The sequence below is a fragment of the Perca fluviatilis genome, chromosome 12 (assembly GCF_010015445.1).
Source record: "Perca fluviatilis chromosome 12, GENO_Pfluv_1.0, whole genome shotgun sequence".
Lineage (NCBI taxonomy): Eukaryota > Metazoa > Chordata > Actinopteri > Perciformes > Percidae > Perca > Perca fluviatilis.
In genome coordinates, this window is record NC_053123.1 from 30,123,949 (window position 1) to 30,142,507 (window position 18,559).

Genomic DNA, 18,559 nt, shown 5'->3' on the forward strand with positions numbered 1-18,559 from the left:
AATGATTTGTTTGTTATGTTAAAATTCAACAAGCAATTTGCTGTATTTTAGCTGAATACTGAAAGCAGCAGAACGCCAGAACCGTGTACACTTTAAAGGTGCTCTAAGCGATGTTGGGTGACGTCACTTCTTAAAGTAAGTAAGTAAGTAAACGCTGCTGCGTTGATGGTTCAACCAAATCCTTCTTGTTGGTTATTGTCTGGAACACTGTTTGTTATGTTTGGTGGTGCAGGTTGGCGCAGTTTGTTTTTGGTGCCGTTTGTGGAGCCTAGGCTGTCTGGTCTTTTTTTACAGTGTGTTCAGGGGACTGGGGGCAGCCAGCGGATAGTGAGGAGATGTTTGCTGTATGTGACAAAAAAATGTTGTAGCCTAAACAACGCGTGACTGTTTATTTATCGCAAATGATATCGTTATCACAATATTCGACAACGTCGTAAAGGACTGCGATCCTCTCTGGAACGATCCCTCTGCTCCTCTGACTCACCCAGTATGGCCAGCACAGTGTTGTCTTTCAGAACCTCCATGGAGCCCGAGCAGACGAAGTAGATGGCCTGCAGGGCGTCTCCCTGCCGGATGAGGAACTCGCCCGGAGCGCAGAAGGAGGTCCTGATAATGAGGGAGAGGGAGCGCAGGCAGCCCCGGCTGGCCGACTCAAACAGTGGCAGCTGGAGCAGCTCCTTGTTCAGATGCATGGCGATGTCGGCCCTCAGCTCGTCTGGGAAGTCCTTCAGTAGCTGCAAAGCGAGAGGCGGTTTCACACTTAACAGCTGTTCTTCCCTAAGACTTAAACCAAACAGCAGGCTTCCACACACACACACACACACACAAAAAAACAACTCCACCGTCTTTGATTACCGGCGAGCAGTGATTCCCAAAACATGATGCCATGTTTGAGAATGTGGAGCAGAATGAAAGTTGAAAAAAAGGCTATCAAGATTCAGGTTGTCAAGATTTACTCTGAAAGCTAAATTGCGCATAAAGTAAACAGATAAACAGGAAGGAGAAAAAAAACAGATGATGCTCATCAAGCAAACACATTTGTTACAGTTAAATCTAAAATAAGAATCAGTCCTCCTTAAATGTCCAAACTTTCAGAAGAGCCTTGTGTCTTTGGTTGGTAAAACTTCTGACAAACTTTAACTGGCATTTAGGTATTTGCACAACAGAAAGTCTTTCATTTGTGGTGAAAAAAAACAAAACATGCAGCTATAACTTGCTTGATAAAGTTTCTTTGCTAAAAAAGGTGTTATGACGGACATAAATATAATAAGGGAACCACTCTTATAAAGGGCCACTATTAATGTCCCAGTTACTCAGGATAATCCACAAACCTCAATGCTTTTATTACGGTTTTTAATCACTGAAGAAAATGCTGAAGATCTGTGGATTTTAAGTGCATTTGGAAACTATTGCTGAGTTGTAATTTTTCAAAGAGTAGTGCATTGCCAGCAGTTTACCTTCATCGTGCTGGGGTTGTAGCAGAAATCTGAGACGCACATATCTCAAAACCTATTTACAGGGCTAGCTTATTTTGTATTTTGAGTGAAATGACCCTTTAATATGAATGCAGATGTAAGGTTTGAATTGGAAGAACGTGTTCATGAAAAACAATGCAGTATTCACACACTCATACTTCTGTGTGTTTTAGTTGAATGTGAGTCGCTCTCAGGGGCGGGGCTAGAAGGGGGGGCACGGGGTGGCGCTGGCCCCCCTCGGAAATATGATTGATGAAAACAAGTGAAAGTAATAATAAATGTTGTGTTTCATTTAGCAGACTAACAGTGTGTTGATCTATTTAATATTTCCTATGTTATTAAGCAGATTTTCTATGCTGTATTTGGATAAAATGTCCACCCCCCCCCCCCCCACACTTAAAAAATCGTGGAATCACCCTGGTCGCTCTCTCACCTCACTGACGTCTATTCCGTTGTTGACCGACCACGTGGTCTGGAAACACTCCAGCATGCGCTGCTCCAGGGCCTTGGGCAGCCGATGGACCCTGATGAAGTCCTTCAGGTCCTTGGTGCGGGTGTGGTAGAGCGAGCGCCGCGAGTACATCCTCTGGATGATGGCCGTCACGTTGCCAAACACCACCGCGTGCATCAGAGCTGGAGAAGAGGGGAGGTCGATTCAATTACACGTACTCATTTCGATTGGCCTTTATCTGGAAACGGCTCGGGAAAATCCCATAATGCTTCTGCACGGCAGGGAGCTTCAAAAGGACGTCTCCACGAGCCCCAAGAAGTTAAAGATCACCGGGCTTAAAAGGATTTAGCTGCTCTGAAAGCAGTGTAAAGCACGGCCTCGAGTGGATTACTGCTTTCACAAAATGGAAGTAACACACGACTGAAATAAAAAGAATCCCATTGTTGAATACATCTTTTATTTCTAGTGGGAAAAAAAACCCCTACTGTACAACAACTAAATTCTTAGTCTAAAACCCCAAACAGCTTTAATCCCAGTATGAGCAATGACTCTTGATGTGGTATTAAACTTTATAAAACCCTTTCACACTCCGATTTGATTTGAACACAGCTAGCCAGCAGTAATGACTGGAACTAAACTATATCTTGAGGTGTACTTTTCTGACTGCACAGCAGAGCAGTTTCTCTCCCTGAGTATAATTCTAGCCCAAGTAGAAAAGCCGCTGATACAGCACACAGACCACAGGACACTTACACAGTCCACTGACACCCAGACAAATTACATTATTTTAGGATGACTGCTCCTTTAGGCAGTGACCCACCTCACATTAAGGGAAAACTCCAGAGTACAGATGTATAAATATCTTTCGGGGAGACCTAAAGGGCACACACTGCTTACCTTCAGGGAAGCTCAGCACAGCAGAACTCTAAACTTTAGAGAGATTAATGAAGCTATAGTCTACTCTCTTTTCTCTTTCTCTCTCTGCGTTTTGCTTAGCTCGCTCTCCTATAATCAAGGACTACCCACGACACACATCTCTGTGGTTAAGCAAAGTCATTTGAATGCACCACACTCCAAAAGCCCGAATTGAATTAAAGGATTAGGATAGTTTTATTCTGTTTTCCTTTTTTGTCAACAAATCCCATGAAAAGACCAAAAGTGTCCGTCTCTAAACACTTCCTCATTCTGTAAGCACCAAGCTCATCGGTTCCTTCTGAAGATGTAAAGCTTTAAAAATGGATTCTTCGCCGTTATTAAAAATTCTTAAATGATTTCCTAACGCGGCTTTAAGCAAATGTTACTTCCCTAAACGGCAGCAGATTGCACATTTGTTGGAAACATATTTGATGCTCTAAGACGATGTATGTGGGACTGAATCCAAACATATAAAATAACAAGATTATAAACGAGTTAAAAGGTTAAGGCACATTAGCACCTTTCACTGGAAACTAGCAGATTGAGTCAGGAAATGTCGAGCACAGACAGAAGTATCATGTGCAGTATGTCAGTATCTGTGTGTGTGTGTGTGTGTGTGTGTGTGTGTGAGTGAGTGTAAATGTGAGTGTGTGTGTGTGTGTGTGTGTGTGTGTGTGTGTCTGCCTGCCATGTATTCACTGTGAAAACAAAATCTTCATTCTTCAAAATCTTCAAAAGTTCATATAACTGCATGTAGGCAGTTAAAGGTTCAGCCTCAAGAGAATGAATACAATACAATGTCCTTGCAGATCCTCGCAGGTCCTGTATAAGTGTGTGTGTGTGTGTGTGTGTGTGTGTGTGTGTGTGTGTGTGTGTGTGTGTGTGTGTGTGTGTGTAGACCACTTAATGTGCACTGAGGCCTGAGACATTCCCAACACATCATTGTGTCCTCTGACCATGAATTTGGCATTTCTCCCACCAAATAACCTTTCCATTCCCTCCATTTCTTTCTCATTTCTTCTTTTATTGCTTTCTTCCAGAAGATTCAGCTCTCTTCATTACGGATCAGCACAACAACATCACAAGCCATAACTCAAAAAAGGGACCCTGTTTACACTTGGTTTTAAAATATGTCTTGGGCGATCGGATCGCCAGCGCTAAATACAGACGTTCTGTGACTAAATTCACATATTTAATTCCTTTTGAAAATGTAGCATCTGTAGACATTTGTGTGAAGGGTGACACACTGCTGGCTGCCTCCACTCAAGGGTTAAAAAAAAAACCTGCGCTCATACAGAATATACCCTCTGTACTTATGTTGCTAAATGTATTATATGCATGAAACAATGTGTACATTTCACAAGTCAATTGTGGGATTATAAGGTCAATTATGCATTATCAGAGGTATAAAGAATTGTAATAAAGTATCATGAGCAATAATAGATCTGTGTTAGTGCTTGCATCAGCATATGGAGAAGTGGAAAAGCATGACTCTCGCTTTTGACCAAAGGCTGACCCCAGGAAACAGGATGTACAGATGTATAAGACAAACCAGATTCTTAGAAGGTGAACGAAGGGTAGGAATCACAACGTGTTGTTATTTCAGTTACACCAAGGCGAAAAGATAGTAACATCCAAAAGGAAACTAGACATGAGCTGAGTAGAAACTAGACAGACATCCGCTATGTAAAGGGTGTCGTATGAGTCATAGGTCAGGCAGGTCATTGCATTGATGTGTATGTGAACTTACCCTAATAAAAGCTGGCCGAAAGAAGAAGGAGGCAGAACTCAGTAGACTGAGGAGTCTGCAGGGAAGTGCTGTTCTCCTTCTGCAGAAGCCAATTGATTGTGCTAGGTCTCTGTGTGTTCATTGCATATTTACAGGTTGGGGCTGAAGTGACCTGAATTCGGGGTGCACCTTTGAGGCACAACACAATCAAATCAATTGTACTATGGATATTCATTTTATTAACCCTCTTATGTTGATTTTCATTTCTTCGGTCCTTTCTGGATTTTATCAAGACAAAACCCCCGGAAGTATTACCTTAGTTTAAATAAAACTAATCGTTAAATGGTTTTGATGTTACTGGCAGGATCTTACAAGGTCTTATTCTAGAGAATGTAATCATCAGTGTTTTGTCACATCTTCTATTTTTAATCAGTGTCTGGATTCACGCCAAAATACTGATAGTCACACACAATCACTGCAATAGTTCGTGAGAAGGTTTAAAATGAATAAATCCTGTGCAGTACGCACCATGAAGTACTGACTCATAGCTGAACTTTAGAGCAGCTTTCATTTAATCTATTGAATCGTTTTTGAAATATCGTGATAGCAAATAAAAAAAATGCACAGTCAAGCATGTAATGAAACCCCCTCAATCAAGAAAAACGGGACAAATGAGACAGTCAACGGATGGTTTTGAATACAAATGCTCAGCTGTGTGTCGATGTCGCACTGATGCCCGATAATTAGCTGAGTGAGTACTTAAGACTACGAGGAGAAGAAGAGCTTCACGCCCTGAGAGGAAACACTAGCATGCATACAAAGTGGTACTAAGAAACACACGCACACACACACACACACATACACGCTCAGGTGAGAACGTAGACGTGGTCATACTTTCATATTTTTACTGTAACTTCAACCTGCCTAATGGACTACAGATGGAAATTAGCCCCCGGGCTACAATCTGGCATTTTTACATGTACTGCTGTACATGTTCATCAATGTGCATTGTCCTCAAATAATAAAATAAAGAAATGAAATAATGTATTCTCAAATCTCCAGTTAGCTTTTAGCACTGACTTAATATAGGGCCCTATGGAATCTGTCTTATAGCTTTTTTTTAATTCTCAATTTTGCAATTTCGTCCATGATTCTGTTATCACAGAAACTATTGGGCTCTACATTAATGCTGCCATCAGGCAGTGACTGGCAGACAAAAATAAAAGACAAACAACTTTTCTGGGGCAAACACTATGCACGCATGCACACACACACACACACACACACACACACACACACACACACACACACACACACACACACACACACACACACACACACACACACACACGTTTCTCACCTCCTATGAGCATGGTGCAGATGGAGAAGATCTTCTCAGAGTCCGTGTTGGCGGACACATTTCCAAATCCCACACTGGTGAGACTGCTCAGAGCAAAGTAAAGCGACGTCACGTAGCTGCTACGCATCGACGGGCCGCCACCCAGCAGCCCGAAACCCCCGCCCCCGTCGGCCGTCTCCGCCACGGCCTCGCCTCCAGACGCGTTTCCGTAATATTGGCTGGAGTTCCAGGAGCCCTGCCCTCCGCCCTCCGACCCCGACGCGTTCCACTGACTGCTGTTGGCCCGGAGGCTGCTGACTGTGGCTGGGACCAGCGTCGGCAGGAAGTAGGGGGTCCCAAGACGCTTGGCCAGCTCATGGAGCCAACCTGAGAGACAGAGAAAGACATTCATTAGAAATCTAATTCAGCATTCGCACTGCTTTTTCAGTTGCCTCAGATAAATTAAATATATCTTATTGTTCCATCACAAAACTCCAGCTAGGCCCATTTAGAGCTGAATACTTCCTGAATTGTCCACCTTTGTGATAGGCATCCAGTGGTGGGAAGTAACTAGGTTTAGTTCCATTATGGTTGCATAATGTAATTACTATACGAGTTCATGGGACTTCATTATTCTGCATTTTAGAAGGAAATATTGTACTTTTTACTCCACTTTATTTATTATTTATAGTTACTAGTTACTTTGATTTTACATACAAGAAAATGGATTAATTTATTAAACTGATGCATTATTATAGATTAAAGGACCTGTATAACCACACAGAAGTCTTTGGTTATGATGCTGCATGATTAGACCTGCTAAGGTCTGAGAAAAAAAAAAATCTCTGTCAATTGGGTGACCAAACACAACTAAAAATAATGTCAAAAAACATTTCAAAACCTGCTCAGACCTGCTCAGTCAGGCTAATGGGCACACCATGACCTGATGTGTGAAAGACACGGAGGCTCCAAGTTCATTTTACAAATATAAAGACAGCCATTCAGCTTCAGAGGAAGAGGAAGGAATAAAGGGAAAAAGAAGATTGGAATGGACAAAGGAAGGAAGGAGGAAGGAAGGATAAAGCAGACAGTAGGATGTGAAGAAGGATAAATGAGTGAAATTTGAGTGGATGAGCGGTGGAACCCAGCTGAGACACCGTAGACAGCAGAATTAGGAAAAGAATGACAGCGAGAGAGGGAATGTGAATGATAAAATATGGATGCAGCCAGTCATTGATCTCTGGCATCACACACTTCAGGCAAGCAGTGTTGACTTGAGTATGAATGTGTGTGTTTGTGTGTGTGATACTGAGAAAGAGAGTTCTCAGACAATGAGACAAGCCTGCCAGCATAAATAAATGGCAATCAAACTGTGAGCAGAGTCCCAGTGAAGCAGCTAAACCAACAACATTAGAGGATTTAACACCTGAGTAGTTTCCTAATTACTGTGTCATTAGCCCAACTTAACCTCCCCCCCCTCCCCCTTCCTGAGGAAATGTGGTCCTGACGGAGCCGTTATATTGCATGCATGTCTGTGCCTGGAGATCAGAATATATATAAATTAAAAACTACAAAGCATTTCTTTCATCTTGTCAATGCATAAGGGAACGCGAAGGGCATTACTGATTTTAGTGTATGAGCGCGTTATGATAAAGTCTGCAGACAGACAGGCTGCGAAGGGGGAGGATTTACTGTGTATTGTGACAGTTTTCCTGATTTGACTGGATGCGAATTGAACTACAGTCGAGTGAACTCATCATGCTCAGCCTCAATCTGGTCCCCATGGTGGCAGTTCATAAAGGAGGCAGTGTAAATATTTAAATAAATTAAATATTGAAATTAACCATCTGCCTGGATAAGGTAAGTCAATAACCCTTTTTTAATAAGGGTGCAAAACACACACTGAAGTATCACTGATTCCTGTGGCTCACTAACTCTCTTCAGCTTAACTATCTGATAAATCAGAAGCCATTGTCATGCAGTCGGCCCTCCAGCGACAACGGTTTATCTAATTGATTGGAAGAGCATGAGGCGTTTGAGTGACCTTAAATGGGGATGTTGGTTGCTGGGATGTCCAGTGAGAAGTGGGGGCCTGTTTTGTGGCTAGAGGTAAAAGAACCGAATGCTGAAGGAAGGGCAGTCAATTTTCTACAGAAAATGGCTCAGGGTCTTTTGATTGAATAAAGGTAACAGTAGAAACTGTCATCCAGGCTTTTATCAGGTCCCGCTTACACTATTGTAACTCGCTGTATTCCTGTCTTACTCAATACAGCCTCTTCAAACTCTCAACTAGTTCAAAATGCTGCAGAAGTGTCCACATAACACCTGTTTTAGCAACTCTACACTAGTTTCCTGTACTGTATGTTTTAGAATTGATTTTTAAATTTCAATTATTACCTTTAAATCACGTTTGGTTCCTTATGAGCCTGAATACAGCCTGAGATCTGTTAGTAACTCCCAGGTCAAAGCTAAAAACCAGAGGAGACTGAGCCTTTGGAGTGACAACCTGTTGGAGGAGATTCTTCTTAAAATCTCTCTTGGAAATGCCCTTTTTCAGAATTGCTTTCTTTTGAATCGGTTCTTCACCCTTTTTGCGTTTTTTGTTGTTGTGTTACCTTGCTTGTCATTACTACTGTATTCATTCGACGTTTATTGATTACTTATCTGGTCATTTTCTCCAGTTTTTATGTCTTTGTAAAGCACTTTGTAACTTTGAAAAGTGTTTTGTGGACAGTAACACAAATAGTATCATTGATTCCTCGTCTCCGGTGGAAACTGTTCACAGTGGAGCCTCTCTGCCTCTGTCCAAGGTGCTGAATTCTCCTCTCTGTCTTGCAGCATTGACTGGAGCTGTCCGTGGTGTTGAACTCCTCTTAAAGAAGTCAAAATAACTTCTATTTGTGAGCCGTTTTTAAAGATTTACATCTTCAATAAGAACCAGTGGGCTTGGCGGCCGACTGTCAATGGGGAGGGAAGCTGGAAAGTTTTGGTCTTTTATGGGGTTTGTTCACAATAAAACTATAGAATAAAACCAGATGCAGTTCCTCAAAGGGGTGCTGAATGTTGTTTGTGTTCCGATTGGGTGCCCCTGTGCTGGTTTTCAAAATGAAGATATTAAATATTAAAGAGGTGTACTGTACATTTGCTTGACTGAAAGCTGTGGTAGTTGGTGCATGCTTGCCTCTCTAAAGCCCACTTGTTGATATTTCAACTTTACACCCCTACCGTCAGTGCTCCTTTTTTACGGTCCCTCTCGCTCCCGCTGCCTTTCTCTTTATACAGCCATGGCCTTTCCCCTGTTCTATGCAACGGATTTATTTTCAGCTCACACACACAGAATGGACACCAAGCGTAAGATTGGGCGAAATTTTCGCTTGGATTTAACTCCACCTTTAGCAACTTGTAAGATAAGTGCCAAACGTAAAGGTTCCACCTTTGTGACAACATGGTCACTATGTTATGTCCATTTCTTTATCCTCTTTATCTGTCCAGCTCAGTAAACCATGGCTTGTGTGTGTATGTGTGTGTGTGTGTGTGTGTGTGTGTGTGGTGACTACAGCCCCCATGGCTCCTCTGCCCATGAATTATTGATAGGTCTGCAGACAGAACTGAACCTCTCCCAAGTACTAGCCAATTGACTGAGCGACGGACAAACGGAGCAGTTCACCCTGCGTAAGAGCCAAAATCAGACCGTAATTGTGAATCACAGTTGGTGTCACAGAAAGGTCAGACTGCAAACTGGTCTTTGTTGTCCCTTGGATTCCCCCTGTCTGTTGGAATTGTGAAGCGAGGGACCGCTGACATGAATTGACATCATCGTTACTGTCTGTCGTTATGTGGTTTGCTGAAAGCACAATGATAGGTAGGCCGGTACAAATCAATGAGAGAGAGGGAGAGAGGGAGAGAGAGACAGTGAGTGAGAGAAAACGAGGGAGAATAGCCAGAGAAGTAACAGGAGTATACATTGAGCCAATAGCTTAGAAAATACGCTCATTTGACTGAAAATAAAATTAAAGGCACACAAAGGCTCGTGTTGATCTTTACCCCAGTTACAGTTGGAAACTGTCTGTTTGTGCGTGTTTACAAGTTTATCAGATTGTATGCCAGAGTTTCATGTCACCCGCAGGATTTGAGATTCTCCATGAGAGACGCTTGTGGAATATCAACAAAGCTGCGCGTTATTAAAAGCATCAGTCGTGCTGAAAATGGAGACACGTGGGGGCCGTCCTTCTGCATAAGTGCCTCTGCGCTTTTTGTTGTGGATACAAAATGACTGTCACATCATTGTGACGAGGTGTGTAAGTGTCATCTTAGTTCTGTCTTTCAAACAAGACGAGGTCGGGGAAAGATTCAGATTCGGAAAACTTCACTGTCTATCATGACAGAAAATCGTCCTAAACGTGGCCTCAACGTACAGTGCAAAAACAAAACTCGCACAGTCAAAATAAAATAGCTAATACAAATATTTTACACAGGATAAAAATAATACAGTGTATGTGTGAGAAGTGACAGTGTTTGTGTGGGTCATTGCCTTTTTAAAAGATGTTTATGGCAGCGGGAATAAAGGAGTGTTTGTGAGTGTATTTCTTGGCCAGAGGGATTTTATAGCGGCGGCCGAATGGCAGTAACTGGAACAAATTATTTAGGGGGGTGATGTGATTGGCTTTCCTTTTTACTGCTTGGGTGTGAAATACTGATAATGAAGTTTGGGTTTGGCCGGTTATTTGTATGAAGTGCAAATTTCTGGAAGAATCTGCCCATCTCATCATATTAAACCACAAAGAGTGGCTGCAATTAGATGGGATCTCATTCAATTTGCACTTGGGAAGACAAAGCCTACAATATAATTGAGAAGAGTGATGGAGAACCCAATCTTAGATTTGCTCAATTTGCCCAAATGAAATTCTGGTCTCTGGCACTGGCAGGATATTTACAGTTTGAGCACAGTGACATTAAATACTCGTACACTAAAAGCTCTCACCCCGGAGACAGTGGACCATAAAACTGCTTCAGAAAGGTTATGTCCACCACTTCCACCCCACAGACACTACATATACATTTTATTTTGGCCTCGACAACATGGCAACCAGTGAACCTCATTAAGAGCTTCACAGATTGGGGTTGGTAATGTATGTCTGTGTAGAAGAAGTATTTATATCCTTTATTAATCTAACCACCACGTTTTTGCGCTTTGTGAGGAAACCAGAGAGAATCCATGCAGGCAGAGAGAGAACATGCAAACTCCACAGATGGGTTAAATCCCACAACTGTGAGGGTACGGGGCTAAACACAACATGCCACCCATAAAAAAAACAGGGTTCAACAATAAGGGTTGCACGATGGCCCGGAGCAAGTTAAATGCCACTTTGGGCAAGTAAGTATAACAACTACCGATGAAAATTAGCACTTTTGAGCTAACTCGAGAACATTTACATTGTTTCAATGTTGATTAATGTTCACTGTCCCCTTTCAAAAATAAAGAAATTGAAAAAAAAACCATCATCGTATCATAGTCATTTGATTTGAATGTGCTGTTGGCCAATCAAGAAATGAGTTGGCATTTGATGCTTTTAACGTTTAAAAAAAACGCTTTTTGACCTTTTTTTATGTTTTTTTTTCATGCTTTTTTAATGTATTTTTTGTTAATGTTATTTTTTCAAACCTTAGTGTTGAACTATGCACAATTTAAAGATACTGTAAAAAATATGTAGAGCTGGCAATGCGAGACTATTGATACATTACTATGGAAGTAGTATTATAATGATGCAGTTGGAGAACATTTCATTTTCTGTACTGTATAAAGCATTTGACATTTTTGTCATTCATTTAATATGAGGATGATGTGTTTTGTATGATTTTCTTTTATTTATAAAGTAACTAAAGCTGTCAAATAAATGTAGGGGAGTAGAAGTCAAATGAAGCATAAAATCAGTAAAGTAAATGCACCTCAAACCTATACTTAAAGCTATAGTGCGTAGTTTCTGTCACCTCCATGAGGAAAACTGTTGGCGCGTCCACATGATACAAGCCTTCCGTGATCACGCACCCCCAACCCTCCTCCACGCAGTTGCTAGTAGCCAAGGAGGACACGGAGGATTAAAAAACATGGACTCTTCTGAAGAGGTAAATTTCTTCACTTGAGTTTCTGCGTGCGAAGGTCGCTGGACGACACGATCTTCTGAACATAGTCATACTGAGAAATCCAGAGAGAGTTGTGTGGAGCTGATAGTCTTAATTAGCTTTGTAGCAACTCATTTGGCAATAGCTTGAAAGTAACGGAAAAAGTTACCCACTAAAGATTTAACATAACATGTCTTAAGTAGCTGACAGTCTTGAGTAAAAGAGTGCACTGACCAATATCCCAGGAGCCGGGACTTTCGATCTCCTTGCGCCCGATGAAGTACCAGACGCAGGCCATCCAATGGGCCAGCAGGGCGAACATGGACATCAGCAGAGTGAGAACCACGGCGCTGTACTGGGAGTATCGCTCCAGCTTCTGTAGCAGCCGCAGCAACCGGAGCAGCCGGACCGTCTTCAACAGGTGGACTCCAAAGTACTGCACAGAAAGATACATACCACATCGGTTCACACACACACACACACACACACACACACACACACACACACACACACACACACACACACACACACACACACACACACACACAGTCTCAGCTTTCATGACAGGTAAAAACTTCTTATTTTTATGCACTGGTCAATTGCTGGCTATTTCGCTTCCATTCTTTCAGAATAGTAGGAAAAAAACAACCACAAAATACATAATAAGGTGTTTATTTTAGTACTCTGTCTATTTGGGTCTGAAGAATTATATAGGTATAGATAGGATGCTAAGGATTCGATTAGATATTGTGTCTGTAAATCATGGTTTCCCATAAAGAGGTGTGTAATTTGACAATACTTATCTTTGAAGGCAGTTTTCTCCAAAAGAGTTTTGTTCTCAGCCAGAAATCTTCACTGCCGCAGCACTTAGGCCACATACACTATATTCTGAAGGTTTCTACTGAGGGGTTTGTATATATATTATTCATAGCCTGATCTATACAACATGTTATTCTTAATAACTAGCATAAACACCTATTTTGAATATTATCAATTCAATTCAATGGAGTCAGAAGGGGCCTGCTGCACCTACTAGTACAGGGGTCTTCAACGTTATCAAGCCAAGGACCCCTCAGCTGAAAGAAATACAGTGCACGGACCCCCTACTACATTTGTACATTTGTATAAAAATGTAGTTGCATATTAAAGTTGGCTAGAAGGATGAAAATGGATGGATTCATATATTATTTATACAGCATGTTGTAATGTTAAACATACATGTGGAAGGAACAGTGAGTCGTTAGGCTTAACTGTATCTGTGGATGGCTACCATAGTGGCTACCTTACTTAGCATATCATTAAAGTGCTAATATTATGCTTTTTGGCTTTTCCCCTTTCCTTTATTGTGTTATATATCTTTTTTTGTGCATGTTATAGGTTTATAAAGTGAAAAAGCCCAAAGTCCTGAAAAACCTGAAAATGAGCATAATATAAGCGCTTTAATGTTTTTTTTTACGAATAGGCATCTTTGCTGATAATATGTTAGATTCATGTTAATGTACTGTATATTTCAGACATGTTTTCATTTTTTGAAAAAACAACAACAAAAAGTTTAAATAAATATCAAACAATAATTTGGTGGCCCCCATGCAGTTACTCTTAGGACCCTCTAGGGGTCACGGACGATATATATATATATTTTTTTATGGCTGCTGATAGAATTTTCTGACTTATTGAGGGATAAAAAGAGAGTCTCCTCTGTAGAAACCCTTTGACTCTAATATGTAAACAAAATGAAATGAGAATTTTGAACCTGACTTTATCCAACATTTCTGTTCTGAACACATTTAATTAGATAATGTCTCATTTGCATACATACACATACAACACGTTTTGTTTAAGTAATAAATATAAATATAAAAGGAACCATTCTGCAAAAGTGCGATCATTTTGACACTCGAGGATCTAAATTACTGAGTATTCTTTATTTCATTTCTTTCCTCGTGTGCTATTATTAATTTGTTGGTGTAGTTGACCGTTTTATTCAAAACATGAATATTTAATTTGTTCTCATATCGACTCCAAATTAAAATTTAAAACAGAATACTCATTTTGCATTCATGTGTAGCAATTTAGCCAGCAGTTGTGAATCATCTTTACGGATTCTGAGCATAGAAACACACATTAAATGAAACCTGCAGTGTGTGCACTGACACCAAATTGGCTCGGTGCCATTTGTTTGTCTGATGAGCATTATTTTGGATGAAATGTTGATCTGATATATTCACAAGGGAGCCAAAAACATTATTCATTCATTTTCTCTTCCCCCTAACTTGGCTCGTTGCCCTCGGTGTGTTAGTGTGGATAATAACGAATGCCGGAGAGAGTGCAGAGTGTGTATGTGTCCACATTCTAGTGTTTTGCTTCCCTAGAAAACAAAAGGTGACTTAGTTTAGTCTATTTTATTGTAGAGATGGTCCCATACCATATTTTGCTTCCTGATACAGATTCCAATACCTGAACTTGGGTATCGGCTGATACCGTGTACCAATCTGATACCAGTGTGTCATACATTTTATTATGTTTTAACAGCTGTATACCTCTATCCCTGTATGCATGATATGATTTTTTATCATTGTTGTTTGGTCTGAACTCCAGTACTTTCCAATACCGATACTAGCACTTTATCGGTAAATCTTTAGGTTATTATAAGGATTCCCATTAGCTGAAGCCTAGACAACCTGCTAGTCTTCCTGGGGTCTGTGGTGGAATTTCCAGAAACACCAAGTTGTGGTATGATGAGACAAAGATGGACAACATCAGGTCATTCATAGGTCACAGGTCAGGGGACGAGAAGATTCGGCCGGTCTCTAATAACCAAACCTGTTCATGTACAATTATGTTTGTCTCTAGAGATTCAGGGAATCTAGACAGCTGCATGATTAGGGACTGTTTTGTTTCAGGACTGTCTACTTTTGGAGGTCAGATGGCCTGCCACACTTTAGCATACTTCCAGAGAGAGAGATAGGCTGAACTAGGCTTTAGCATCTGATAGTTCCAGAGAGAGAGAGAGAGAGAGAGAGAGAGAGAGAGAGAGAGAGCTGAACTAGGCTTAAGCATCTGATACTTCCCAGAGAGAGAGAGAGAGAGAGAGAAAGAGAGAGAGAGAGAGAGGCTGCACTAGGCTTTAGCATCTGTGTTTAGGCGCCTACTATATATTTGTTTACCTTAAAGGGTCAGGTCAGGGCCGGCCCTAGACTTTTGAGGGCCCTAAGCAGGATTTGGTTTGGGGACTCTCCACATTGTTACATGTTGCCACTGCACTTGGCACTTAACCAACTATTAGTTTAAGCACTCATAATGTACAAATACGCATTTAAAGACCAATGTGAGACCTATTAGCAGCAACGCTATCTTTAAATAGACCGGCTATTGCGGCTGTAAGCAGTCCAAAAAAGTGCTGCCGCAGGGGCTAAACACTGAGAGATACACACTGTGACGGGCTCGAGATTATATTGCAATGATTTTTATTCTTTTTCTTCCACACGTAAAATACACTTAGCACTGCAGTTACCAAATGTAATTGTTACCTGGTGAGTAGAATAATTGCGTTAATGCAGCGTGATGCGGTCAACAAAAAAATGTTCGCTCCCAGGCTCACCCCCTCTCTGTCAATGCCCAAAAAACCCAGGTGCACAGGTGAAGCAAACAAATAGACTATCACTTCCGCTCAAAACGCGATGAAAACGCCCACCACCCACAACATCAGGGCACAACACCATAATCAACAAACAACATGAATGAGACCATAAACAACAGCCAATATGTGGCTCCTATACCGGCTCTGTTATGAGCTCTATTGTTGGACATTTCAAGCACTCTTGGGGGCCGTCTGGTAGCCAAGGGGCCCTAAGCAGACGCTTAGTTCGCTTATAGGTCGGGCCGGCTCTGGGTCAGGTAGTCTATATCCTTGACGTTCCACTTCCGGGATTGCTCCGGTGTTGCAGGAAATTTCGCCGGATGCATGTATTTTCCGTTTCCTTCCGCTTTCCTTGTGTTGGAATTTTAACCTCCGGTGGATTTGTGAGGACTATGGTTAACTGCCCCTCAGATCTCTGCAGGGTAAATCCAGACAGCTAGCTAGACTATCTGTCCAATCTGAGTTTTCTCTCGCACGACTATTTTGCAGCGGCTCCGTGCGGAGCTTAGCAAAAGAAACGTTTCCCGGAGCTTAGCACCGCCCAAGACGATTCTGATTGGTTTAAAGTAATGTCATTAAACCAGAGCACGTTTTCCTCACATCTCCGAATGCTATGTGGAGTAGCCAGACCCTCCTATAGCGCGCTTTCGAGGAGGGTCTGGAAAAGCGAGACTAAGCTAAACGTAACGCCTCCAGCATGAGTTTAAATACTCCTTCAGGAGGACAGAAACTCCTGAGAGTTGGGACGGCACTGCACAATAACACATGGTGGTTAAACTGTACTGCCTGCTAAACTGTCTCCTCTATCGAGTGTTCATTAAATGCTCCTGTGTAAGTCATCAAGGTCTCCCCAGCGTTCTTCACGTATGTGAAATGAATTGTGCTGCTCCTGAGTTTTTACAGGGTCCAAAACAACATTAAATCAGACAATATTAAAACATTTCATGACACATACAGGAAAATAAAATAAACATAATGTCTAAGTATATATATATATATATATATATATATATATATATATATATATATATATATATATATATATATATATATATATATATATATATATATATATATATGTATATATATATATGAGTAAACAACCTGGAAAAACCAAGAAAAAAATATATCTGGAAAACAAAATTACATTCAACATCTAGGTAGCTCACAAAGTCAAAGAAGGAGAACAAATATATCTGGTAGCACTAAAAGAAAATAAAATATAAAAACCTCAAGAAAAAAAAGAAAAGATGTAATAAAATGAAGAAGCCTGATTTGTTACTGTAAACACAGAGAGAAGGCTCACCACGCTGACGTTGAAAGCGTAGAGCAGGTCAAAGGGCAGGGCGGCGATGAGATCGACAAAGAGCCACGTGGTGACGTAGTGGACGCAGATGGAGCGGGCGTCGTACACCACCTGACCCGACGTGCTCACAAAAGTAGTTCGGAAGTTCAGCAGAATGTCTGTAGAGGACGACAACAACAGCAGAAGCTGACGGCAGGAAGTACCAAGAGGAAAAACACAGGCGTCATCGACAAACTACAGTTACATGATGATTAGGAAAACATGGTGATTCACATGTTCAGTGAAAACGGATCAAGGAGATGCCAGCAATACATAAACTGACATTAACAAATCTAAACTGAAAGACTGTATTAGTATTAACATTCACTTGTAAACGTAAAGGGGCCATACTAGAGGTTCAGCATGTTTCAGCAGGTTGACTTTGGGGTGAGATTGTGTATTAAAAAAAGCGACAAAAATATCAACAACAAAGAAAGAAATTGTCGAAACAAACGACAAAATACTCGAAAAAGTTAATGGAAAAAAAAAACTCACAAAAGGCAATAAAAACATATTCTAAGGCACTCTTAGATCTGAGGACAAATTATTGCATTACATGTCATTTAGCTGACGGTTTTATCCAAAGCGACTTACAATTGCTATATATGTAAAAGGTCGCACACCTCTGGAGCAACTAGGGGTTAAGTCTTGCTCAGGGACGAACCCGGGTCTCCCACACTAAAGGCATGTGTCATATCCACTGCTCCATCACCACACCACCACAAATCTCTCCTCTATGTCCCCCGATCTCGACTTAAAGCTTTAGTGCGTAACTTTTTGATATTAATGAGCGTCCGTTACATTCGAGTCATCGCCAAATGAGTTGCTACAAAGCTAATTAAGACTGTCAGCTCCACACAACTCTCTCTGGATTTCTCAGTATGGCTATGTTCAGAAGATTGTGGCGTCCGGCGACTTAAGTGCGCAGAAGCTCGAGTGAAGATAATTACCTCTTCTGAAGAGTCCATCATGTTTTTTAAATGCTAAATGCTTTTCTGTATGTGTGTTTTGTTTCTATTTTTTATTTTAACATTTCAATGCTTTTATCAGCACCTTGGGTGCTTCTTTGTACAGCACTTTGGTCAACTTAAGCTGTTTCAATGTGCTCTAGAAATAAACTTGACTTACTTACTTTAATAACATCTTTACACACCAAAGTCATAATTCTGCCTTTTTGCACACACAACAAGAAGAGTTTTCCTGTTCTATTCTTTTTTTTTTTTTTAAAGAAGCTGTAAATGACCTATAAGCAGGGGCCATTAAAAACTCTTACAGTTGGTGCATTTAAAGACACTGACATCTAATACATAAAAGTTAGAAAGTAGCTGCATCCATTTAAAATTTCAGAAACAACCAAGCTTTGAAAATGAAAAAAACTATTCTTCACTGGTTGTCTTCTAAGACTGGTTTTCTCACCACACTGCTCATAAATGCAACGTTTTTCTTCGACAAATAAAACATAAATCTTCCTCCTTGATTGCTCCCATTTGGATTAAATAAAAGTCTCATACATCATTATCCTGGCATTAATGGAAACCAAAGTCA

At 41.0% G+C, this 18,559-nt stretch overlaps 1 protein-coding gene across 2 annotated transcripts in view; it reads right to left on the reverse strand.

The window, feature by feature from the left end:
* kcnh3 (potassium voltage-gated channel, subfamily H (eag-related), member 3) overlaps nucleotides 1–18,559 on the reverse strand; it is a 177,619-nt gene that overhangs the window by 22,037 nt on the left and 137,023 nt on the right. For both annotated transcript variants that reach the window (XM_039818142.1, XM_039818143.1), the window contains exons 6-10: nucleotides 16,976–17,133; nucleotides 12,264–12,465; nucleotides 5,931–6,296; nucleotides 1,909–2,108; nucleotides 485–734 (exon numbers count right to left, since the gene is read on the reverse strand). In XM_039818142.1, the coding sequence (XP_039674076.1) occupies nucleotides 485–734; nucleotides 1,909–2,108; nucleotides 5,931–6,296; nucleotides 12,264–12,465; nucleotides 16,976–17,133 (1,176 nt within the window). The remainder of the gene's footprint in view (nucleotides 1–484; nucleotides 735–1,908; nucleotides 2,109–5,930; nucleotides 6,297–12,263; nucleotides 12,466–16,975; nucleotides 17,134–18,559) is intronic.